The sequence below is a fragment of the Vigna angularis genome, chromosome 6, assembly GCF_016808095.1.
Source record: "Vigna angularis cultivar LongXiaoDou No.4 chromosome 6, ASM1680809v1, whole genome shotgun sequence".
In the NCBI taxonomy this organism is placed as follows: domain Eukaryota; kingdom Viridiplantae; phylum Streptophyta; class Magnoliopsida; order Fabales; family Fabaceae; genus Vigna; species Vigna angularis.
In genome coordinates this window covers 9,043,567-9,070,076 of record NC_068975.1, presented here as the reverse complement: position 1 = coordinate 9,070,076, position 26,510 = coordinate 9,043,567, and the positions used below count along the sequence as shown (strand labels likewise).

At 32.4% G+C, this 26,510-nt stretch overlaps 1 protein-coding gene across 1 annotated transcript; it reads right to left on the bottom strand.

Moving 5' to 3' along the window:
• Positions 1-1,546: 1,546 nt before the first annotated feature.
• On the bottom strand, positions 1,547-8,929 carry LOC108342927 (probable polygalacturonase). The gene is made up of 5 exons (XM_017580834.2): positions 8,480-8,929; positions 3,176-3,296; positions 2,885-3,059; positions 2,667-2,737; positions 1,547-2,354 (listed from the first exon to the last, which is right to left on the bottom strand). Exons 1-5 carry the CDS (start codon positions 8,807-8,809, stop codon positions 1,720-1,722), a joined length of 1,332 nt encoding a protein of 443 aa, XP_017436323.1. The 5' UTR covers positions 8,810-8,929; the 3' UTR covers positions 1,547-1,719.
• Positions 8,930-26,510: the final 17,581 nt, after the last annotated feature.

Sequence of the window (26,510 nt, the reverse complement as noted above, 5' to 3'; positions counted from 1 at the left end):
TGTTTTGCCAACCTGATCGGCATAGGCATAGCTCATCAAATAGTGAAGTATACACGAAATCCTTTCTCATCCATCACTCACTATGAATGGGAGTTGTAATACATTTAAAAGTGTTTTGCTAGCTCTGAGTATCTCGAAAATCTCCTAAAAGTTCATGTGTGTTCTAGGAGTTTTAGAAGCTTGTGCAATACACTCCAAATAAGTTCTTAAATAGAAGTTTTACACCAATTTTGAAGACTTAAATAGGCATAGAAGTCAACAACGACTCTACACAATAGAAGTTTAACTGTGTTTTTGCAGTACAAACTATTTTTGTAAAACTTTTTTTTAACATTTCAAAAATTAGTTTTCATTTGACAATTGAAAATTGGATTCATGTCAGTAAGGCACTTTGCATATGTGGTACTCCTGTAAGGAAGTGAATAATATTTGAGATTTTCTAATTCTCAAATACCTTGTTAAAGATGTCTTAGACAAATATTCATTATCAGAAATTATTACTGTTGGAAGATCATAGAAGACAAAGACATCAAAATCCATACAAAACCACAATCTATTTGTGGATATTAAATAACTTGATCATGGAAGAAAAATATATTTAAATATTCTCTATCTAATATATCTAACTTCATATTCAAGAAAAAGGGAATTTGTTTTGTCTATAAAACGACACATGATCATGCACCTTAATTCAAACATAAAGTAAAGAACAACAATCTTCCTAAAACAAATATAATTGAAGGGAAATATATAATTGTTGTGGTTGTTTTGCAAGTAAATCTTTACTAACGTGAACATAAAACAAATATAATTGAAGGGAAATATACAATTGTTATGGTTGTTTTGCAAATAAATTTTTACTAAAGTGAACAATGGTGGACTCTAAACCATCAAATGTGTTTTATCTTATACTCTAATAAAGCTTTAAAATTTCATAAATTCAAAGTAAGTTATTGATGACTTGACCATATAATATGACTGGACAACAAAATATAACTAAATTTGTAAATTGACATATTAAGTATTTTACGAATAATTTATAAATTAATTTAAAAAATAATTATTAACATTTTAATGATTTAAACAAAATTATTAAGTTGATTATATAACATATTTAAAGTTGTTCAATTGTGAGAAAAATTATTTAATAACGAAACCTGAAAGTTTAATTTTCAATTCAAATTAATAGTTGAAGTTAATATTGTAAATATGTATTTAATCTTTTTAATATATTACCAATTATTTTTCTAATATTGAAGTTACTAAAATGAAATTTTGAAATAAATATTAAAAATACCAGATGATAGGTACATAATCCATAAATTCAATTTAACAAGCAGAGTGAATAACAAGTGCAAAATAGATTGATAAATTCATAATTTATTATTAATAATAAAAACATCTATTAATTATTTAATTAATTTAGTTTAATAGTTTATATAAAATTTACCAAAACAAATAGTTTTAAGATAATTGAAAAGTTCATTTTTGGAAAATCAATTCAAAATGATAGACCAAAGCATAGTTTAGATACCCAGAAGTCAAATTCTCATAATGGAATTTGGGTAAATATTATTAATATTGAACTAGGTAGGGATTATTCTTTCATGTGATATCATACAGTTAGTTGGAAACATGGTGATAGAATAGGATTATAGGTATAAAAATTCAATGAAAGAAACACTCAATTATTACAAAACTATAAGAGATTGAAAATCTCTAAATGGCACATGATCCATGTTCTTGGTTGCTCAACTGAGAACATGGCCAAGGGTTAACCTGATAAGCAGATCCAGAGACATCAGAACACTGCCAATTGGGAGGAGCTCTTGGTCCTTTCATACCATGGAAGTTGATAACAGACAAACAAACATCAGTGAAAGGGGAGCTTTTGAGTCCATTTATCAGACCTGCTTGCTTAACTTTCACTCCCCAAACATTCCTTATTGTGATGCCCTTCACAACTGGGAGAGCATTAGGATTATACTTGTCATCTGGATGCCCTCCTACCCCACCTGAAATCTTAATTCCTTGCCTTGCATTCTCCACATACACATGAGCCACTGTGATGTTCTTGATAAACCCACCCCTGCCTTTGGTGGTCTTGATGTGGATACCTACTCCCATGTTGAAGAGGTTGATGTGTTCAGCTAGCACATTCTCCACCCCACCAGAGGTTTCACTGCCAACTGCAATGCCGGCGAATGGCGACGATCCGGTCAGCCGCCGGATGGTGATGCCGGAGCTAGGGCGACCGTAGGCAATGCCATACTCATCCCATCCACTCTTCACTGCCACAAGATCATCTCCTGTGGATATGTATGAGTCCTCTATGCAGACATTTGAACTTGAATCTGCATAAATAAATTATGCAGATTATATAAAACACCTCATGGCAATCACAACATGACACTTGATGCTGCTGAATTGTTATTTCATGCACCATGAAAACGTATAAAATCATATATCTGAACAGGATAAACCACATTAGTAATTTCAATACTTCCCTTCCATCTAATAGTTTAACAAGAGACGAGGTAGAATTCTCTGGTAAAGGAAGAGTTCAATACCAACGAGTAAAATCGGTTGCGATAGGATTTGACTATTTATTACAAGTTTTTACTTCACTATTTGCATAAGATGTGGCTTATTTAGAGGGAACTTACCTGGATCAATTCCATCAGTGTTAGGAGAGTCAGGAGGAGCCAAGATTGTGACATATCGAACCACAACATTGCTGCAAAGAAGGAACAGAGTTTGAGATTATAGTCCATGAAAACATCTATACCTCTTGATTTCCTTTCTAGTCTCTGTTTCAAGCAACTTGTAATGAACAAAATGAAAATACTATAAAAAGAAATTCCTTCTGTAAGCTCAATCATACTTGCAATAAACTGGATGTATATTCCAGAAGGGAGAATTCTTGAAAATGACATCTGAGATAAGAATATCTTGAGAATTTATAAATTCAACAAGGTGTGGTCTTGTATATTTAAGTGTTTTCTTCCTCCACATGTTCCACCACACATCTCCTTGCCCATCAATTGTCCCATTCTCACCTATGAAAAGATTGGGTAAGGCTCACTTAATGTTAGTTTGTCTATAAAGTGCACAAGAAAGGGAGCATTTCCCCTTAATTTACTTTTGCAGAAAATATTAAAGATTTGATACTCACCTGTGATCACCACATCAGTAAGTCCATCTCCATGGAGAAAACTGATATACCTTGCTCCAGGGAGCTCCCTCCCTCTTCCATAAGATGGTAAGGGTGCAATTAAAGGCCAATGCCCCGTTTCCTAAAAGAGGAAGAGCATTAAAGAGTGTGCTAGGGAAGAAAAAGGAGAGATTTCCTATCTATCATGTTTCCTTTCCTATCAAGAAAACAATAAATCATGTTAGAAAGAATAATAGATGAGTTTTGATTTCCACTCGACTTTAAGTATTCACTCCAATCATTTTCTAGAAGCAAAACAGATGAATTTATTACCTTACTACATACACATGCCAAATGAGCTTGATAGCTACAGTTCAGCTACATAGATTTACACCATGCATTAATAGTGAATGTTGAAACAGTCACAAAGCTTTGGAACTGATACCATCAGTCAGGTACTTTTAGCATGTTTGGAAACCCTTCAAAAACAATTTCTCCTTTTACACGTAGCAAATGCTAAATCTCAAATTATACAAAACAATTTCTCCTTTTACTACTAATTTCTCTTCTCTCTCTCCTAATTCTCTACGATTACAGTATTAATTACCATTCCACTACTTAATTCAGGACACATTCTTTCCATTCAAGTTTATATAAGTTTATATCTATTAAGAAATGAAAACTATATATGAGATTAATATTTTTGTGTTGAATATACACGTAGGATGTTATATTTATAGTAGAAAACATATGGACTAAGCCCAAAATACAAATAAAAATAATAATAAATTAACTAAAAATAAAATATAAGATAAAGATAATATATCTAACACTTCCCCTCAAGCTAGTACATACAAATCGTATGTACCAAGCTTGTTACTAATATAATCAATAAATTAGTGAAAATATTAGTGAAAATATCTGCTTTTGCACTCAGGTGACACAAAATTATTAATGATTTGCAAAAACGACATAGAAGACGAAATATCAACTCAGAATACTCCTCCTAACTAACAAATATGAGAAGTTGCTCTATATAAATCTCTTTTTGCAGATCTCTGTTGATAAGCAAACAGAGGTCGACGAACAATTAACAAACACAATGGTGATAGAAAGGAGGTCAGATGAGACTGCAACAAAAGAAGCCATAGACGAATAGGGGAGAGAAATCCTAAAAATTATGGAGAATAATATTGGACATTGGTGGACAACAGTGAAACTTCAACTAAGATGACTTTGACAAAGGAGATTATCACCAATAGTGGACGATGACCAGTAATGACAGATAACAAACGACATGGACTAGATTGCCATTAGTAACTGATGAGACCTACAGTAATAGACAACGACGAAGAGCAGGGACTAAATTACCATTATCGGGTGGTGGCCTATAATGGATGACAGCAAACTAGATTGGATCACATGAAAACAGATCCCCTATCACGACGAATGATAGAAATGATGGTGCACCGATGATAGACAGTGAAGGTGGAAGATTATCTCTTCAAGAGAATGGAGTGCTTTATTCATCAAAGCTCCTAGAAACCGACTCCCCCATAGGGAACATCGGTGGATAAAAGCAACAATACTCAGACACAGGTGTTGAATAACAAAATTTTTAGGACGAACGACCAAGACGATCAAAACCATGTTGTCACTAATCAAAACTAGAACTCTGAATATGACAACAATAAACGACGGTAGCACCGACAACGGCGATAGACAACAGTGTCGCCAGCAGCAATAGACAGTGTCACCACTGACAGTGGCGGATGTAGTGGTAGAGACAACAAAAATCTTTTTCTCCAAAAAAACCTTGCACTATGTTAAATATAGTAAAAACTATGTATGAGATTAATTTCCTTTATATTGAATGTACACATATAATAATACTCTATTTATAATAAAAGAAATATAAACTAAATCTAAAATACAAATAAGAAATAATAACAAATTAACTAAAAAAAGTAAAAATAGAAATATAACAATAAATATAAAATTTATATTATGCAACATTAAAATTTCATAATATTCACAAAAAATTCCTAGCTAATAAAGAGGGAGGGGGACTGTATAGCAAACTATGCCTGTCAGCAAAAAAGTATTATTCTCATATATCTGATAACATGGTCCTTTCCATTTAGCCTTGTAATGACCGAAGAACATACATCAATTTACATGATACCTCTTATTTCACATTTTAGTTTTTAAATAAATAAATCATGCTTGAATTGTTCACTAAATAATCCAGAACAGACAACAGTAATGACTAATGCGAAAGAACCAGCTGTCCAACAAAACCATTGTCACTTGTAAATGCTTTAAATATCATGCACATGCATCTATGCAGACAAGGGACCCATCAATATTTTTCATCCATTCAGCATTAGGCCCACCATAATTTATATTCATGTGAATTCCTAGTTTTAGGCAACCTATTTTCTATCTAAATACTCTTATATTTTCATACTTACATATTTCAGATAAGAAGATAATCTCAAACCCTGACCAATTGATCAATTCACAACACATCACTATATCAGACCCTTTACCATGTACAGTGTTCCTCTCATCATTCACAAGTAGAGAGTATTGACCCTTGATCTGATCTTTTTTTTCTCATGAATGGGAAGTGACTTCTATGGTGTATCACATTCTACCATTCAATTTTTGGGGCTTCCGTGAAATATGCTGGCATTTGATGGCTTGCAGAACTATATAGTCTTTATCACTTTGATTGTAGTGATAAGTGGGCTCTAGAGACTCCACGTTTTGATCTACAAGTATCATAATGTACCACAAATTGTTCGCACTATTTATATCTAATAAATAATAGTGTAATTGTTTTCTTCTTTTCAGTAGTGTAAATGTGTTTTTGTCTGCTTCCAACATATACACCGACATAGTTAATCTCAATAAGATGATATATCAAGATTTCATAAATATAATAATAACAATAAGATTTTTATTTTAATATAGCGGATCCTAATTTGGAATTTAGGTTTGATTTAAATTTTTTATACAAGACTAAATTTGTCTCTCGGTTAGCGTTATCTGATCTGTTCATAACTGGCATCTCTTTCTGAGATGGGAGACAACCAAGCAAAAAAAGACAACTGAAATTTACACACGAATTGCAATATGGAAAACAGCGCACGTTGAAGAAAAGTTTAAAACGATTGAGGGATTCCATCTAATTTATAACCGTATGTAATGGAATATTGTTTTTTATATTTATATTTATATTTTATCTTTAATTATATTTTAAAATTTTAAAATTTTTAATTTTAAAAATAGTAAATGTTGTCAACTACTTAAAATAATCAAACACGTTACTACGTAATATAATTACATTCTTTTCCTCTCTTTCATGCAAATCTATGATCTATATTACTAAATTACATATCAAATATAAATAATAATAATAATAATAATAATAATAACAGTATATTTATTTTTAAAGAAATAAAATAAAATAAATATAAATTTTAAACTTTAAATAATTAAAATAAGATGATATAATTAAAAATGCGAGATTTCTTCTGGTTTAAATAATAAATTAATTCGTAAATGAGTTATATTATCAAATAATTAATTGTTGTTTTATTAGACTGCGTCGTTCTCCTCCACAGCAAACAGTTTTAATACATGGACGAGTTTAGTTGCTTTAGAAATAATTAATACCACATTTATTATTAACTTTTAAACAAATTAAAGCACTAATGATGTTATTTCTTAAAATTAAATTTTAACCAAGCAGACCGTTATTGTGTTTATAGTCAGAATTTCTAAAAGAATTATTTATTAAATCAGTCTTCAGAAAAAAAAAAACACATTAATGATTTAATAATTTACAAAAAGAAAACATAGTAGCAAATTAGACATAATTAATCTAAACAAAAAGGAAACATATTACCAAATAATCAAAAATTTTAAAATATATACTGTATAATATAACTAAATGATATTATAAAGTTGAGCAATGCTAAGAACAAAGTACCTTTTCCAAATAAATTTGTATAGGTAAAATTCGAAAATTACAAAAGAATCTTTAAAAAAAAACTATGAAACCTACTACATTTTAGAAAAATTTAAATAAAAAAATATGTTCACAAAAGTCTACTAAATTTTAGAATATCTAATAAATTTCAATCAAAGAAAAACAATACATTCGAACCTTTCTAAAAATAATATATCCTCAACAATTCCTTACAAAATTACTTTACATTATCTAATTCTCATAATCCTAATTCAGTAGACAAAACCCAAATTAAAAAAAAAAAAACTAGTCCACACAATAAATCACATATTCTCTCAAAATTCCTCATGCAAATGTAATAAAATTAAGGAAAGAAGAAACGTAATTAAATAATAAATCTCTAAATTTGAATATTTTTAATTAATTTTTATTAAAATAACTAATTTTTTAATTTTTTTTAGTGAAACGGTATGATGTTATTTTGCATAGTCATCATTCATATGATTTTACATAAAAAATAAAAAATAATAATTCAATTAAAGTTTAAGTTACTCATAAATTAAGTAGTTTTAACCAAATTCTTGTTAAAAAATTTCGTTTTATTGAGTATTCAAACTTTTTAAATATTTTTAATTTCTGTTGTCAATTTAGGGTGATGTGACCATCTGGTTTTGCTATCTCAATTAAAATATTAATTATGAAATTAGATTGTAAAAGTAAAGTTATAAAAATCTAATTATCTTTTATCACAAAAGCATGTCACATTTTGATAAGATTGTATTGATTTCATTTTAGTATTTGATTTATAATAAAATAAAATTATTTATAAATATAATCAAATTTCCATTTTTAATTAAATAAATTTATAATATTTTATTAAAGACAGCAAAAGCAAACGGTCACATCACCCTAATTAAGAACAGGCGTTTAATTAAAAATATATAAAATCTACAATACTCAAACTTATGAAAATTTATTAACAAGTGGTTAAAAATACTATGATTTAATTTATGAGAAATTTAAAACTAAGTTAATCTGATTTTCCATGTAAAATTGCGTAAGAAATTTGAAAATGTCATTTTAGGCAAAAAAAAATGACAAGAAAATTAAATGTAGTAACTCAATTCAAACGTATAAGGTTTCAATCTGTGTTAGTTTTTTCAAAATACATTTATTTTAATATATTAAAATGATTTTTAATATATTTAAAATATTAAAATCGGTTCATTTTTAAAGATAAAAAAACAAAACTGAAAATAGGGGAGAGAATCCAAATTCAAGAATTAACCTTACCTGGGGAAGACTAAAGAGCAAACAGATAATCCAAATTGAAGAGTTAACCTCACCTGTGTCGCTTTGATAACGGCACCAGCAGCGAGAAAAAGCGTCATGTGGCTAGTGAGGTTGAAGCTCTCCGTCAAGTACACACCTCGAGGCACGTAGAGCACCGTGCCGCCGGGCCTTCTCAGGTGCTCAATGCGGTACACAGCCTCTCGGAAGGCTTTCGTGTTCAGAGTGCGGCCGTCGCCAACGCCTCCGAAGTCGGTTATGGAGATTCTGTCGGTGCGATTTCTTAACGGCACTAGGTTGGAACATGTCGGCGTTGAAAATATCGCAGGGAGATAAGAAGAGAAGAAAAGAAGGAAAGTGAGAGTGAGGAAGGGTGAGAGAAGCATGTTTGTTTGGGGATGGGGAGAAGAAGAACGATGATGGCAGTTTGCTCATACAAAGAGTGATGTGATGCCATTTATAAGGGTGTGGTGGTTTTTCTTGTGGTGTGTGAAAGAGAAAAGAATCTGTGAGTTGGAACGTTTTATTTTTATTTTTCTTGGATCTCGAATCAATAAAAAGAAAAGTTAAAGCTTAGTATATGAGAGAAAACGGTCGTTTTGCTACATGCCAGTTTGCATTAAATAATAGTTTAATTTCATTAATTGATATTTATTTCGAAAATTAAGTGATACAGTACAAAAATTATAATTTATTATTTGATCTTCAGTTTAATTTTATTAATTGACATTTATTTGAAAAATTAATTGATACAATACAAAAATTAATAATTTATTCAATAATAACAAAATTTGGACCACACTACAAAAAACAGAGGATCACTGTAATCAAAACTCACCAAAATAGAGACTAAAATAAATATTAAATTTTTATTTTAGGTTAATTTTTTTCTCTCTAATTCATTTGAAAAATTTAATTAATCTTTTTTTTAATTTTTTAAAATAATTTAATTACATAATTCTCTTATATTAATGTTAACATAGTAATATGAGGTGTTATTTTGTAATATTTTAATAGAAGTGTGTTATATTTAATTTAATTTTTTATTTAAAATTTTGACTTAATTGAATTCTATTTTTTTTTAAATAAAGTAACAGTGTTTTTTTTTCAAAAATAGGACCAAATTAATAATTATAACTTATTATACATGTTAAATTATTTATTCTTTTAAATACATACATCAAATCACTACACCTAAATATATAAATTAATTTTAACTTTACATTTTTAATTTTAATAAAAAATATTTATTTTAAAGTTATATTTTTTAAATATTAAAAATATAAACATAAATTCACACTTAGTAATATTTAAGTAAGCTAACGATATGTAAAATATACGAAGTAAAAGTTACAAGTGTCATTTACATTTACATTTTTAATATTTAAAAAAGTTATAAGTTTAAAATAGGTATTTTTAAAAAACAAAATTGAAAAATATTATATTGAAAAATAAAATTAATTTGAATATTTAAGTGGATTGATGTGATGTGTAAATTGTAAAAAAAATTTACCATCTAATTATAAGTTGTAATTAGGCTTAATTATTAATTTGGTTCCATTTTGAAGATGGAGAATATTATTCATTTAAAAGTTAAGATTCAATTAAATCAAAATCTCAAGTATAAAGATTAAATTGAATACTAGAAAATGTCATGCGACATTGACATTAACATGTGCTATCACCATTGTCACGGGGCACGATAGTGACATGATATGTGACAACAATTTAAAAAAATAGTAAAAAAAAGTAAAAAAATGAAAATATTGCGGACTGGTTGTCCATGCTTCTTTGTCAGATTTTCTTGAGGATTTTTTCTATTTACTTTTACCACATCTAAAAGAAAAAGAAGAATTAGTTGGACCACAACTTGGAACCAGTTTCCGCTCAATCCTAAGCCACTAAAATAAGACAAGTGATAACAACGAATACAAACTAATTCATAAACATGTAATAAAAACATACTTTGATAGATAAAAATAGTACCAGTACAAGAGCTCTCAAAGGGTTACAACTTGCTTCATCACTCTAAGAGAGTTAACTTCTCATAATAGATAAAAAGAATACAATACAAGGGGGAGTTATCATCTTTTAAGACCTCTAATTTTGAAATACAAAGGAAAATGTTTAGAAACTATCTAAAAGTCTCTTCCTAAAGTTTGTCCAAAAGTGTTTTAAAATAGAGGAACAACTATTTTTCTAAAACCTTCTTAAGATGTGGCTTTAGTAGTAAAAGTATGGCTCTAGCGGTAGAGATTTCCTTCAAAGGTGAGTTTTCTTTATGGCTTAGGCCTTATACTTTTGGTGTTGTAGCCCCTTAGATAAATTCTTCGAGAAAGAGTCTTCATGGCTTGGCCTTAGGTTTAGTGCTTGAGATTTCTCTCCAAGGTGAGTTTTCTCATGTGGCTCAAGCCTAAAGATTGCTGCTAAACCATGCCAAAGTCAATATTTCCCAAAATTGCTTGGATTTCCTCCATTTCCTTTATTTTTCCCCTTTGACTATGTGTAATAATCAAAATATGCAAAACAAGTTAAATTGGGGTGATTTTTACAAATATTTGAGCGAATCAAAATAAGATAAGTGCCAAATTGATCTCAAAATTAACTTATAAAACACCCGAACTTTAGAATTTGTTTGTCCTCGAACAAGAATAAAATCTAAAAAGATTCATAACATATTTGTAATTAAAGGTTGGCTAAAGGAATAAATGCAATTCTTCCTTTCTATTTAGGCATTGCAAGTTAGGATAAACGTGAACCCTTCAACACTTTTTCAGAAAACATCAATGCAAGTCTTCACAAATTTTAGATTGTGCAGATTCACTTATGTTTTTTAATATCTATTTGTTTGTAAACCTCCGAGTTTGGTGTTTTTCCCTCATTCACAACACTTACAAGCTCTTTCCAAATTTTGTACCTTGTCTCCAACTACCACCTACACACAATTGGCATGGATCCCTAAGGTCTTTGTGGGCTTTGCTCGCGATTGTGTTATAACCAGAATTATTCCAATAAATGTACTAGGTTGTTGTAGTAAACAAGTGTCTATCTATAGGAATTGACAAAAATATCAATGTTTTAACTAGTTTGATTTGTAAGAGATATAAGTGTGGTGATGGAAGCATCTCCACACTTCATGCTAGAGTAGTCACGCACGGCATAATCAAGCATCGGAATAAAAGGATGAGTGAATTCGATGGTGCACGCCAAGTGTTTGATGAAAGGTTCAGTGGAGGTTTGGTGAGTGTGTAAGGTTTCTCAAGGTCAGAAGGTCTTCCAAGAGGGAATGAAGCTAGAGGAGGGAGTGCAGAATAAGCACAAGTGTTAACTCATTGGCAAGTGTACCAAATCGTATCAAGTAATATATAATGATAAGACCAAGTACTATTTCTCAAGAGACTCGTGTTAATTAACAGTTGTGTAATACCTTAATTAATTAAGACTTAAAAGCTATTTTGTTGGTGTTTAAATGCAAATGCAACAAAAGTAAATATGAATGCAAACTGATCAATTGAGGCTTGACACAAGAATGAATGGATGAAGTTTATAATATGAGATGATGATGTTGTTGGGGTTAGATTTCACCTACTTCACTTTCATGCACATTAGAATTCATCTTCTTCATTGGAATGTTAATGTCACTTACGAAATTACTTAGAACCCGATCCCTTGGCGTAAAAATCCTAGTCTTAATTATTAGACCTCATTTCCTTGAATCACTAATAATCAATTCCACATTAAGAAAAGAAGCTTAAGACAACCAAACGTCCTATCCCTATCTCTAGACAATATTTCCTTTGGGTGAAATCCTCTAGATCATGATTCATAAGATATTTCCCAATACTCAAATAAATCAAACATCAAGTCATGAATGGCCAAAACATAACAAGCATTAAGAATAAGAGAAGATCACTAACATTTAATGAAAGAAGCATAAAATGTCTAAATCATATTCAAATACATAAAGTTTAGAGGTTACATCATCTCCAACAACAAATGAGTTTAATTCTCCATTGTCATGGAGAACCTTGGCTTACAATGGAAGAATGAAAGAATGAAATCCCTAGAGAGTGAGAAGGAAAGCTCCCGCATGCCCAATCTCCCCCCAAAGGGTCGAAAATAGTGTTTCCTTGCTTCAGCCGTCCAAAGATGTGAATCTTAGTGTGTAGAAGCCTTTAAATGGATCAAAATTGGATCATGGGTGATAACAGTTGATTTTGTCGTTATTTGGGATTAAATTTTGATAATAAATGAACACTTTTTGACTTTGAAACTTGCTTGTTCTCTTGTTTTTAGCTTATTTTGGTAAATAAGAGAGTTGAGGTTATACTTGAGAATTTTATCACTGAATTCTCTTGATTTTGTAGGAAATTGGGATGAATTGAAAAGAGGAGTTAAAATGTCAAGAAGTTGAAACCCAGAAAGGACAGAAAGAGCACCAGAAGAGAAGGTTATTGAAGGTCACAAGACGCTTGGGCGCCCTTTTCTAGGGCCCTCAACGCAAGAGTCTCGCATTCATGCTTGAGCGCTTTTTAAGGGACGTTAAGCGCCAGCCTTAACTGTTTAACGCTTGGGCACCTTTCTTGGGGCGCTGAGCGCCATTCTTTCGCAAGCTCGCCTGGGCGTCCTAAGTAGGGGCGCTGAGCGCTGACGATGTTGGCCCATGATCCAATTCAACTGTATATAAGGACTTGGATGTCCTAGAGAGAGTATCTTTTGACAGAAGTGACACAAATTCAAACTTTTCCAACTCTCTGGAGGAAGAAGTGGATGCAGAAGCTCTCCTCTTCGGTTTTTAGGGTTTATCTTTCATTCTCATTCCATTGTTCATCTAGTTTCTCCATGACAAGGGGGAACTAAATTCAATTTGTTGTTGGGGGATGATGTAACCTTGTGAACTCTCATGTATTTGAATTGGTTTAATTGATATATGCTTATTTCATCGATTGTTAGGGATTTTCTCCTTTGCTCTATGCTTGTTATGTTTTGGTCATTCATGGCATGATTTTATGGTCTTCTTCGTTATTGGGAAATACCTAGAAACCACGATGTAGAGAATTTCTCCTGAAAGCAATATTGCCCGGGGATGGGGATATGAGGTTTGGTCGTCTTAAGCTTCTAATCATAATGCATAATTAATTATTAGGGATGCAAGGGATTATGGTTTAGTAATTAAGGATAGGCTTTCTTCGCTGAGGGATCGGGTTTTAAGAAATTTGAAAGTGACGTTAACAATTGACTGAAGAAGATGAATTCTTATATGCATGAGAGTAAACTAGGTGAAATCTAAACCCCAACAACATACTCATCTCATAATTACAATATCATTAATTCACCTTTGTGTTTTTCTTCAATTGATCAAAAGTGCATTCATATTTAATTTATTGTTTTATAGGTGGAGAGAGGGCTCTAATTCTGAATGTGCAAAGCTTATAGGATCACCAAAGATGAATATCTAAGACGTTACTAAGCTTGGGCTGCAAGTCCCATGCGAAACACATTAAAAATGTGTTTTTAAAATGTAAATTCTAGTGCGTTTTAGCTGGGCGTGAGCTGCGGGTGGCTGGGCGCCAGGCACAATCTGGAAGGCATTCTGCCTTTGAAACCCAATCTGAAAGCCACTGTATCCAATTCGGAAAACACCCTTTCTCCTTCTTCCTTTGCCTCCTTTGCTTCCTCTAGCTCACCAAGCTTCTTTGGTTGATTGTCCATGGTTTCCAACCTTTATTTAAGGCCTACAAAACAATGTAAATGTATTTATCAAAGTTAATACTTCTAAGACTTAGACAAGGAAAACAATAAAGAACTTTTATAGTCTTGCTTTCCCTTTCTTAGCCTTAGTGTTAAGTTGATACTTATTTTGGATTGAAGTCCCTGAAGGAGTTGCCATTTTTCCCTCCCTCTTGAAAAATGATTTGATCTCAAATCGGGAAGAAAGAAAGAAGTACAATTTTAGTCTGTGTTTGCCTCCTAGATCAAAAGTATATCTACAAAAGATAGAAAAGATTAATATGATTAAAAGGATGTAATAAAAAACAAGAAGAAAAAATGAAGGCCTTGTATTTGTGAAAAAGATTTTCTTAGAAGTAGTCTTGGCCTTTAATTTATTCGTTCTTTCACTTTGTTTTGAACATTACCCATCATGAAATGAAGAAACAAAGTGATGTTTTTTAGAAGAAGAATCAATGTATGTACTTGTGAATGAAGAATTTAACAATATTCATACATTCTTCTCCTTCCTCTTTTCTTGAGAAGGTTGCTAATCCAACCTGTCTTCTTCTTTTCTTTCCTTTTCAATTTTTATTTTTATTTTTATTTCATCCTCTTTCATTTGTTCAGGTGTAAGAGGAATCAAAGTTATTTTATTTCCTTTGTGGAGAAAAGTTATTTTATCGGTATAACCATTATGAGTGGAGTTATGATCATATTTCCATGGCCTACCTAGTAGAACATGCCCATCATCCATTGGGACAACATCACATAAAATTGTTTCTTCATAGTTGCCAATGGATATTGGTATGTTTACTTGTGTTTTTACTACTATTTCTTCATCCTCTTTTATCCACTGAAGCTTGTAAGGCTTGGGATGAGGAATAATAGTTAAGACCAATTTGTTCACCACTCTAGAACTACAACAATTACAAGAGGAACACTATCCATAATTAATACACAAGTGTTTTCTAAAATTTTGCACCTTGTGCAAAATAAATTTTCCCTTTGTGATTGTTCTAGTTCTTTAGGTTGACTTCCAAGAAGTCTTCTTACCAATAATAACTCTCCTTCACAAGGTAAGGCTTCTTCCTCAAATATGGAAGTATCTGAATCACTAGAAGAATCCTCATGTTCACTTTGATGTTCTAAGAGATCAGTAGACCTTTTGTGAGGACATTCGAAAGAATAACGTCCCTTTTCTCCACATTTAAAGCATATGCTCTCCCTATTCCTTCTTTCCTGTAAATATTCCTTGTGAGCTTTTTCTTTTTCTTTTCCTCGCTTTCTCTCTTTTTTCCTCTATCCCTCTCTTTCTCTTTTACTTTTTCTTTTTCTCAAGGTTCCTCATACCTCGATGGACTACCCTCCCTCTTAGGATCTGTCCTATAAATGGAGGTTGTAGGGTAAGTCGTCCTAGTGGAAGCTTTTCTTCTATTTTTCTCTTCCACTCTCACACACAACTAGACGAAGTCAATGAGATCTATGTAAGGTAAAAGCTCTACCTTATCACGGATCTCATAGTTGAGGCCACTTTGAAACCTAGCTATGGTGAATCTATCTTCCTCTCGAATTCCAACTCTTAACATGAGTAGCTCCATATTTGTCGATACTCCTCGACACTCATGTTTCTTTGTTGGAGTCTATAGAGCTTATCCATGATCTCCCTTGCATAATATGCTGGAACATGTCTTCGATGCAAGGCCGCTTTGAGCTCATTCCAATATTAGATGGTGTATTCTTGTCGCATCCTTTGTTCTCGGATCAAAGATGTCCACCAATATAGAGCTGCGCCTTTGAAGTTCAAAGTTGATAAAGTAACTCTTCTTGCATCATCAATGTGGTAACAATAAAAAATTTATTCTATCTTCATCTCCCACTCAAAATACTCTTCTACATTATATCGGCCATAGACGGGGGAAGGTCAAGTTTTGGCTCCATTGTGGTGTCTCCTAGGTTGATGTTGATAGTATTCATTATGATGACCACCATAAACATTTTGGTCACTATGATGGGAATGATGATCACCATGATCATTATTTTGCTTGTGGGAAGATTCTGCATGATTTCAACCTCTTTGATTAATAGTGAGGCTAGTAACCATTTGCCTAAGCTCATTTATCTCTTATCAAGCTTGTTGAAACTCAGATTGAGTTCTTCTAAGCTTGGCTTCAGTTCTATTAACTGAGCTTGAGTTCTATGAAGCTCTTTGCTTAAGTGCACATTCTCACAATCATCTCTAATACTTCCTTGTACACTTGAATGACTCATACTTATGAAGTAAGAAAGAAAGATTTTCACAAGAGTTTTGAAAAACTTGCACAAGTAAAGAGTCCAACATTTTCACAAGCTTGTTTAGATTTTTGGGGAAGGATTTCTATAAAGACTCTAGAGGCAAAATTAACCAAATAGCTCCCAGGAAGGAGAGGTGAGTCACAAATGGACAAGCTTAAGAACCTTGTCCTTCCTAGCAAGAGTTTCTTTGGTTGTTTCTTACCTTAGTTTCTAGGTAGAAATCTTTCAAAAGCTTTTTTTGAATGCAAAAATGTAAATGAACCTAAAAACCAAATGAAGGTTTATCTAAATGCAACGCGCCCCTATATATCACGAAGACTTAAAACATAAAAGACATTCAAGCAAATTAAAATAAAGCAATGCAAATGGAAAATGCTAAGCGGTCCTAAGTGAAAGTGCAAGTGACACTTTGAGCCCTTTGACACACTTTCACACTAAGAAGTGGAAACTAAGCTATTACATTGTTCAATGGTGCACTTGGAATGGCTTGAAAAGAAATTTTCCAAGTCACTTAATTTTCAAAATGAAAAGCCAAATAAACCACAAAGGTTCCATGATACAAAGTTGGAAAATACTTGAAACTATGCTTAAAATCTTACAAAATATTAAGCTTCAAAATCTGGAATGTTGCTGGTCCAAAACTGGTTGGAAAATGTGGTGCAAAGTTGATGAAATGCTGTTGAATTCTTGAGCAAAAATCTAGCTTTGAGAGCAACTCCCTTGGCCAATTTAACAAGTTCTCCACTTCCTAGGATGCTACCCTCTTGGAGACAGGTTTCTGCACCTTGGAAGCCTCACCAAAAAATCACAACACCACTGCCGCACACTAAACCAGTCACAACAAACTATCTAATGCACCAGATTTCAGTTTTCGCTGAACAAATTTGGTGGCCCAATTTGGAAGCCAAACAAGGTGAATTCAAGTGATTTTAAGCATTGAATAAAAGGAGGGACACAAAAGAAAACCTGCAAAGGCACTAGAATAGATTAAACAAGTAAGAAAACTCAAAAACGAAGATCAAAATCAACTGTATTAAACTATTTGATAAAAAGACAAAAAGTTTGATGAAAGTGATAAATGAATTTTAGATTTTGTGATTTTCGAGTTTTGGGGTCAAAACTGGATTGCTTGGTTTTTAATTGGTTTTTACGATTGTATTGCACTATTTTGATCATATAATTGCATTTGAAAACATGAAACCAGCTTTTGCCAATCCAGAAATGAGATTTGAAGAAATCAAAAGTTCAAACAACACCAAAATTGCCTACTGTAGCCGAAAATTACACTTAAAGTGGTGCTTTCAAACCCAAAAATGCATGGAAGTGTTTCAACAGCTAAAGTGATGCTTCACACAACTTTAGATCATCATTTTGAATATTTTTATACACTGAAACAACAAAGAAACAGACTGCACCATGAAATCACTGGTCCACATCTAAATTTAAGCAAAATTGATGGTTTAGATGGTGATTCTACATATAGGCTCAAAATTGACCAAATGAACAGTGCACATAGATTTCAAATGGCAAAATACACTTGCAAAAATGTTAAGAATGCACTGAAACAACTAGATTCACCAAATCACACTTGCTGGAGCAAAAAATGCAGCAAAAGTTTCCCCAAAATAGCACAAAATGCAGAAATGATAGGAATCAAATTGGACAACACAATCAAAGGCTTAAGAAAGTCCTAATGCACTAGATCTAGCTGCAAAATATTAGCTAGGAGATTTTTAAAGACCTAAGACCAAACAAGGATATCAAGCACTTGGATGAAACAGTGACAACAAGTTTTACCAGATTTTTAATCAACTCAACTATACTTCTTGCATTTTAGTGGTTAATATGAGTTGATACAACTTGAGACATGTTTAATATCATAAAATAAAATTGTCTCATGCTTTAGACACAACAAATCTGGACAGAAACAATGTGCACAATATCAAACCAGAAAAGAATTTGATGTAGACTTTTGAAGCTGAAATACTTATTGTTAATGTTTTAGCTCATGTGATCAAAGCTAGACAATGTCTCATTGCTTAATATGATCAATGTATGGCTAGAAAATGCACTGAACTCAAGTTAAAAAAAAAATGAAAGATGAACAAAATCAAGCACAAGCTGATAAGTTTAAAATTGCAATATACTGCATATGATAGTGGACAAACTCGAAAATTAAAATGCAAGCTGAATTTGAACTCAAACAACTGATTTGCACCAATTGAGATGAACAATAATCACTAAGGAACACTCAAGGCACACGTATAAGAACAATAAACATGAATTAAGCCAAAAAAAATTGAGACAATGATGAAACAAGAACAACACATGACATAAATGAAAAAAAATGCAAAGTATAGTGGATTATCTCTTGAATACACACGTGGACATGCTGGCTCTGATACCAAATGATGGAAGCAGCTCCACACTTCATGCTAGAGCAACCACCACAACAAAATTGAGCAACAGAGGGGAAGGATGAATGAATTTGATGGTCCATGCCAAGTGTTTGATGAAAGGTTAAGTGGAGGTTTGGTGAGTGTGTAAGGTTTCTCAAGCTCAGAAGGCCTTCCAAGAAGAAAGGAAGCTAGAGGAGGGAGTGCAGAATAAGCACAAGGAAGATTGAACTCTGAAGATAAGTCGGGAGTAAACTCAACAACACTTCTTTATCATTGCAAAGTTGAATTTTACATGGAGAAGAACCTCTCTTTTATAGATGAAGAGATGGCTCTAATTCTGAATGTGAAAAGCTTCTAATATCACCAAAGAAGAGTATCTAATATGTTACTAAGTTTGGGCTGCAAGTCCCACGCGAAACACATTAAAAATGTGTTTTCAAAATGTAAATTCTGATGCGTTTTGGCTGGGCGTAAGCTACGGGTGGGTGGGCGTTAGGCACAACCCGGAAGGCATTCTGCCTTTGAAATCCAATCCGGAAGCCACTGTATCCAATCCGGAAAACACCCTTTTTCTTTCTTCCTTTTCCTCCCTTGCTTCCTTTGGCTCACCAAGCTTCTTTGGTTGATTGTCCATGGTCTCCAACCTTTATTTAAGGCCTACAAAACAATGTAAATGTATTTATCAAAGTGAATAATTCTAAGAGTTAGATAAGGAAAACAATAAAGAAATTTTAAATTCTTACTTCCCTTTCTTAGTCTTAATGTTAAGTTGATACTTCTTTTGGATTGAAGTCCCTAAAGGAGTTGCCATCATGTGGAAGTTGAGAATGTTGTAAAATCAACTTTAGAATTCAATTTAAGCTATCAAAAAGAGTAATTTTTGGGATTGAACCATGTTGAAGCTTGACTTTGTAAGACCTTGAAAAATAGTTATATTTGAAGATATATATTTTTAGAAACATTTGTAAATGCTATAGTAAAATGTTACAAGGAAATACATATACAACTATAGTAAAATACGTACGATGCTATAGTAAATATGTTTAATGCTATAGTCAAAATACCTCGTGAAACATTTGTTGCTATAGTAAAAATGTAGTATAGTTACAGTACTGCTACAATAAAACTATAGTACAACTACAATACTGCTACAATAAAACTATAGTACAACTACAATACTATTACAGTAAAATGTAGTACAACTACAATACTGCTACAATAATCCTGATTTCAACCATAAATACGGCTAAAGAAATGTAGTTTTTCTTCATCGGAGTGAAAGAAAGCAAGAGTTTAGTAGTAAATAAAGAGATTTTAGGGTAAGAATCCGAGTCATAGAGTAGGTAGGTAGAGCTTCTAAAAGGGTGTTCTTGATAAAAAAAAAAAGTAGAGAGAATCAGGTAAGAGGAGCTAAGCTTTCTCTGTTATTATCTTATGATAAACATTGATGATCTAATATTGTTATGATGTAAGGGGAACTATACTTAGTATTATTTTTCCATGTGAACATGGGTGATGAAAACTGTCCATGATCTTGTATTGAATCTCTGAATGTGCAAATGTTACTATTGTAAGTAAATGTTAACTTTCTTTTGGTTATTCTATGTTCTTTGTTGGATCGATGCCTTAGGAGGATGATAATGTGAAATTTGTGAAAACTAGTTAAGGAACACTTTGGCTAAGGAAAGACAATGTACTTAAGTTGTCCATTGAAACACACCTCTCTTTCCTGAAAGTGTACTCAACAAGCTTTCAACTTATTTCAAAAATGGAAAATAATTTTTCATATAAAGATAATCAACAATGTGAATTTCAAATAAATTATGATTACTATTATGAATATGTGAGATATAAAGATGTTGAGGTAGATACTCAGTCCAATTGTGGGGTTAGGTATCTTTGATTATGTTTTCCTTATTGTTTTTATTTTCTTATTTTCTGAGTTACCTTAGTAAAATCTTAATTTCCACTAACTCTATCGTTAAATTGAGCTGAATATTTGATATATGATTTCTAACACGTATCATTTCACCTTGATCGTCTAGATTTTTAAATTAAGATTTATACTTATAGGGAATAATATAGTATTTTTTGATTAAATTGATCACTACTTTTTTACTCTAAGTTGTTTTGGTAAAACACTAATTTTCACTTTGATAACTGTTAGATTAACTTGAAATTTGGATATATAGTCCCTAAGACATATTAATTCACTTTGACTGTTTGAATTTTTTTATTAGATGTTATATTTAAAGAAATTATGTTGTGTTAAGCTTTAATTGAATACATAAACCATGTAATCGATTAAGCTTTAACACTTAGAAGATTTTTGAAAACTTTTCTTTCTCAAAACACATCACATCACATTTGAAAAAGATATGTTCAAACACACGAGTTTTAATCGAGTCACCACTTAATGTAATCGATTCAAAACTAGTTGTTTTGCCTCAGTTTAAAACTCAAGTTGTCTGATGACCTTAATTGATTATCACACCACTGTGATCGATTTAGTCATTCAAATATGCTTTTGTGCATGTGTTTTTATATCACCAAAACATATATTGTGCATACACAAATATGATCATTTCACAAACACAATAGTATGCAACAATCAACACAATATGTCAACAAATATGACAAACACAATATGTGCATATTTCACAGTAAGCATTAACACATACAGCACATAACACAATACACATACATGTGTTTTTATTATCAATGTGTTGTCATCATAAAAAACAAACATCAAAGGGATTGGGTTTAGCAAACATTGGGCTCCCCTTATCAACAATCTCCCCCTTTTTTGATTATGCACATCCATGATTAATAAAAACATGTTGTACAATAATCGGGTTCAATTATCTTAATCAATGTTCAATTATTTCTTCCCTTTTGGGCATTAGCAAAAAAGGATATATAGCAAAGTTTAATTGAAATAAAGATATTGAATCATATAGAGATGCATCAAACAAGTTATCAGAAATATAATGATGCTCCCCCTGTTAGTTATGTTCACGTGGATGTTACATTTTCTCCCCTTTTTAACATGTGAACCACCATATAACAACATAGAATACTCCCCCTATCATTATGCATATCACATTTCAGTATCAAAGATGCATAATATAGTTATGATAGAGTATGTATCATCCAAATATGTTCATGCAATGTATCAGAAGATTTTACAAATATGATATCAGAGCAAATATGATACATCTTGAACACACCAAATCAGTTTTATCACTCATATTCTCATATCAAATTCATAGCGGATTAAACACAATGAGATATGTGATGAATAAACATATAACAAATCACAAGTCAAGGTTTAAAGTATAGAAATCAAAAGTTTGGAAACTTCAAACCAGTTTACGAATCACAATCGATTTTAGCTTTCCCTTAATTGATTTCATTCTGCAGTGTAATGTGAAATACTTATTTCAGCTCAGCTAGATCTCAACATTCCTGCATATCCTTTCAATCTCATATAGATCAAGCATTTTAGTCTTTATGCAGTAGAATCACAATTTAAGTATGATTATGCAATGAAAAGACGTAACAATGACATGTTCTATTTGCAATCATACAAGTGGTAGAAACACATATTAGATCAATTTAAGCAATCAATCACAATTCACCATTCACAAAGATTGATTAAATCAAAAGCATAATTTCATTCATATTTCAAAAGGTGACTACAATCAACCAAAGCAAAAGATGGCTTAAGAAAGCCACTGATTACAAATTCAGAAACATAACAAAATTCTAGGCACACACACAATGGGAAAAAAACCTATTCTGAATCTGATTTCTCTAAAATTTTTTTATCCAGTTTGTCCTCCTCGCTTTCTGATTCATCTTCAAAAGCTCCTCCAAAAGCATTAATTTGTAATGCATGGTCCATTTTTCTGTGCATCTCAGAGAAAGACTTTTTCAGCTTGGATAACTTTTTGTCTTGTCTCTTAAATTCATTTACCACAAACTTTTAAAACTCTGATTAAGGTTTGAAATGGTACCCGATCATGACAATTTTAATAGGATCAATTTCCTTCTCTTCTGGAGTGTGTACATCATTGAATACCCATCCAATTTTATCTCTTCTAAAACCCATAAGATGTAGATATATTTTTTCGATCATATTTCTCTTTGAGCACCTCACAGTGATTTGATTTGAAGTATCTACACCATGATGTCTTAGAATCCTACTAATGAAGACATCATAAGGAAGATGGTATACTTGCTGTCTAGTGATCTTAGTCATGTGATCACGCACAATAGATATCCAATTAGTTGGTATCTTGGCTCTTAAGGCATGTAGAAGATAGACATCTTTAGTGGTCAGTTGTGTGTGATTTTCATTTCTTGGAAGTAAAATCTAGACAATCACAAAAGCACACAATCTTTCATTCTTTTTCAGGTTACCAACGCTGAATAGATTTTTGTCTATTGATTCTTCAGAATTCCGCAAATAGTCTTCATAGATTGTCATCTTGTTAACACCTTATATTCCTTGATGACATTTCATACCACTAGTATGAAACCTTGCAATAATCTTCTAAACTGCTTCATCAATACGAATATCGACACCCTTCACATCGGAGCGAATGAGATTTTCTTTAGCCTGTATGTTTGCATAAAATACTTTCACTAAATTTGGATAATAATCTCCTTCCAGTTCCACAAACTTAGATAACCCAGAGTATATTAGCCATTCCTGAAATATGAATCCTTCATTGTGGAAGAATTGAGTACTCAAACATTTGTGTCTGCTTACTTCCTTAAAACCCCAAAAGCAAACAAAATCTCTGCGTTTCTCTTCATCACTTAACCATCCGTCAGGTTTTGCTTTCCTCACAATGGGAGCAGGACGGTTTCCACATCGCGAAGATGAAGAGACCATTTATGAATTTTGAATTTTTTAGAGATACACTAGCTCAGGTAGGGTTAAGAACTAGAATACAGCTTTTCCTATGAATGTTCAAATGAGATAATTATATAAGCATGCATCAAAACATTTCATCACCAGGCCCATTCAAATTTCAAAGTATAGAAAGCCTAGATAAAAACATTTTAATCATCTTTATTAATTTCGAAATCGATTCCATTTAACACAGTTTCATCAAAAACAAAGAAATACACATAAATGATGTTCGACTTCATTTATAGTCTAATCGATTAATAATTGAGAAAACAATTTTTCAAACACAGTTGTCAAACAGACAAGCAACACTCATTCATACATACAACATCCATTCACATACAAACACTAATGATGCATGAATGCATGATTTTGACAATAGATTTTACCTGATTGAGTTACTCAAGAATTTTGATATATTCCACTGAACCTCATCCATGAGAACTTGTCTGCCTCTATGGTAGTTCACTTCCCTACAAAACATTCAAATGGTTTCGTTGCAGGTACCCAAATAAACTTGGGGCCTTTTTTGTTGGTCACACGAGGTTGTTCTTTAGGAATCCATTTATACTCTCATCTTGGAACACCAACTTTCCTATAATAAGAGTTTCTAACAGTATGACCAATTGAATTGCAGTAAAAACAAGCATTGATAACAAGTTTGCTTAGATCAATAAATTTCTTAGAATTTATTCTATTACTCTTAGCCTTGTAACCTATCCCTTGCCTATTAATAGCTCTACCTTGTGACCTTAAAACAACTTCTAAATTATCTCTACCAAGAGTAAACTTAGATAGCGTGCTAGTCAAGTATTCTATTTTTTCTATATGAGCATTGGAGTTTTCACACTCTTTCTCTACAATCTGAATTTCAGTTTTAACATTGTTAGCAGTTTGCAAAGCAGTTTCAAGTTCATTTCTCAGCTTCTCATTTTCATCAACAAGGTTGTTAATTCGATATTCAAAGCCTCTTCTTTCAGAGTTTAATCGATTTACCTTGTATTGTAGTTTCATAGCTTCTACATGTAGTTCTTGATATGTGTCCAGCAGCATGTTATACTTGACTTCAATTGGCTCATTCTCGAAATCACTATCACTATCTTCAGAACACACAGAACCCGCCATGAAACACAAGTTTGACTCCTCCTCTACACTCTGATCATCATCACTGGACGAATCAACATCACTGTTCTCCCAGACAATGTAAGCTTTTCTTTACTTACTTCTTCTCTTGTCCTGAGGATACTTTGCATCAGCCTTTTGTTTGTTCTTCAATTCTGGACACTCTGGCTTGATGTGACCATCTCTTTCACACTCATAACACATAATAGTGTTGGTCATGGAGTTCTTTCTTCCTCCTTTAGAGTGACCTGCAAAGTCATTTGCAACAGTTCTATTTTTCTGAGATAACTGCATCTGAGTTTGCATCAGATTTAACCTTTCTGGGGATCCTTTTGCAGGTAGCCTTGAGTGCAACCGATTGCTTCTGTTCAATCTCCTCTTCCTCTTTCAATCTACCAAGCTCCAACTTGTGTTCCCTGAGCTTGCCAAACAAAGTAGCCATATTCATGTTAGTTAAATATTTTGATTCAGCTATGGCTGTTACCTTTGGTTGCCAACTTCTGTTTAGGCTTTTCAGAATTTTGATGTTAATTTCCTCCTTTTCAAATGCTTTGCCGAGAGCCATCAAGTGGTTGACAATATGAGTGAACCTTTTCTGTACATCATATATGGTCTCGCAGACATTCATTCTAAACATTTCATATTCCAACACCAGGGAATTCTTTTTAGCCCTCTTGACTTCATTTGTGCCTTTGTGAGTAACCTCAAGAACTTCCCACATTTCTTTGGCCGTCTTGCATTGGAAAACCCTGAAAAACTCATCCATAGTAAGAGCAGATGCAATAACATTTCTTGCTTTAACATCATATTGTGCTCTCCTATTTTCCTCTACAGTCTACTCAATTTTTTTAAAACAATTTTTCCATTAATCACATGAGTGGGTTCAAAAGGTCCACTGAGAGTAGCATCCCACACACCTTTGTCTACTGACTCAAGAAAGATTTGCATTCTGATTTTTCCAAAAAGCATAATTTTTGCCAACAAATAGAGGTGGTCTATTTGTGAATGCACCTTCACCAAAGGTTTGAGAAACAAAAGTCATTTCAGGATCGAACAATCGATTATACAAAAAGGTTAATCGATTTATTTTTAAAATAATTCTTGAAAACTAGCTCTGATACCAATTGTTAGAATTGATAAGCTTTGTTTCTCAACACCAAGAAGGGGGGGGCGGTGAATGGTTGGTTCTTAAAACCTTTCTTGTGTTGTAAGCAATGGTGTGCTATGAAAACAGTATGCGTGTAAAACAAATATAGAATGTATGCGCAAATGTAAAGAGATAGGGAAAAGAAAATCAAACTCAGTTTTATACTGGTTCGACCTCAGTGCCTCCATCCAGCCACCCTCCCAATCAACCTTAGATCGGAGAGTAATTCACTATAATGATTAGAGTATTATAGCCAAGGCTTTACAGAGCAACTCTCAATTGAAGGATAGTCCAACTGTAACATCCAAATGTTTAGGATTTCTCGATTACGAGGAAAATGTTTCCTGTCACACAAGGATAAGGCAAACACCATCACCTCCACACAAAGAAGGTTCAATACTCGAGCACCCCCTTTTTGTACACAAGGCGAAAGAGAGTCGCTATGTCGTATCAAACGATTGATAGTCTCAGAATTTACTAGGTACAACAAGTGG

What these genes read in the sequence shown, in the direction of transcription:
- LOC108342927 (XM_017580834.2), bottom strand. Translation starts at nt 8,809, where the DNA reads ATGCTTCTCTCACCCTTCCTCACTCTCACTTTCCTTCTTTTCTTCTCT. An exon ending in TACTGATGTGGTGATCACAG is followed by an intron (nt 3,060 to 3,175) that starts GTGAGTATCAAA and finishes ATCTTTTCATAG; the next exon opens with GTGAGAATGGGACAATTGAT. An exon ending in CACTGATGGAATTGATCCAG is followed by an intron (nt 2,355 to 2,666) that starts GTAAGTTCCCTC and finishes TTATTTATGCAG; the next exon opens with ATTCAAGTTCAAATGTCTGC.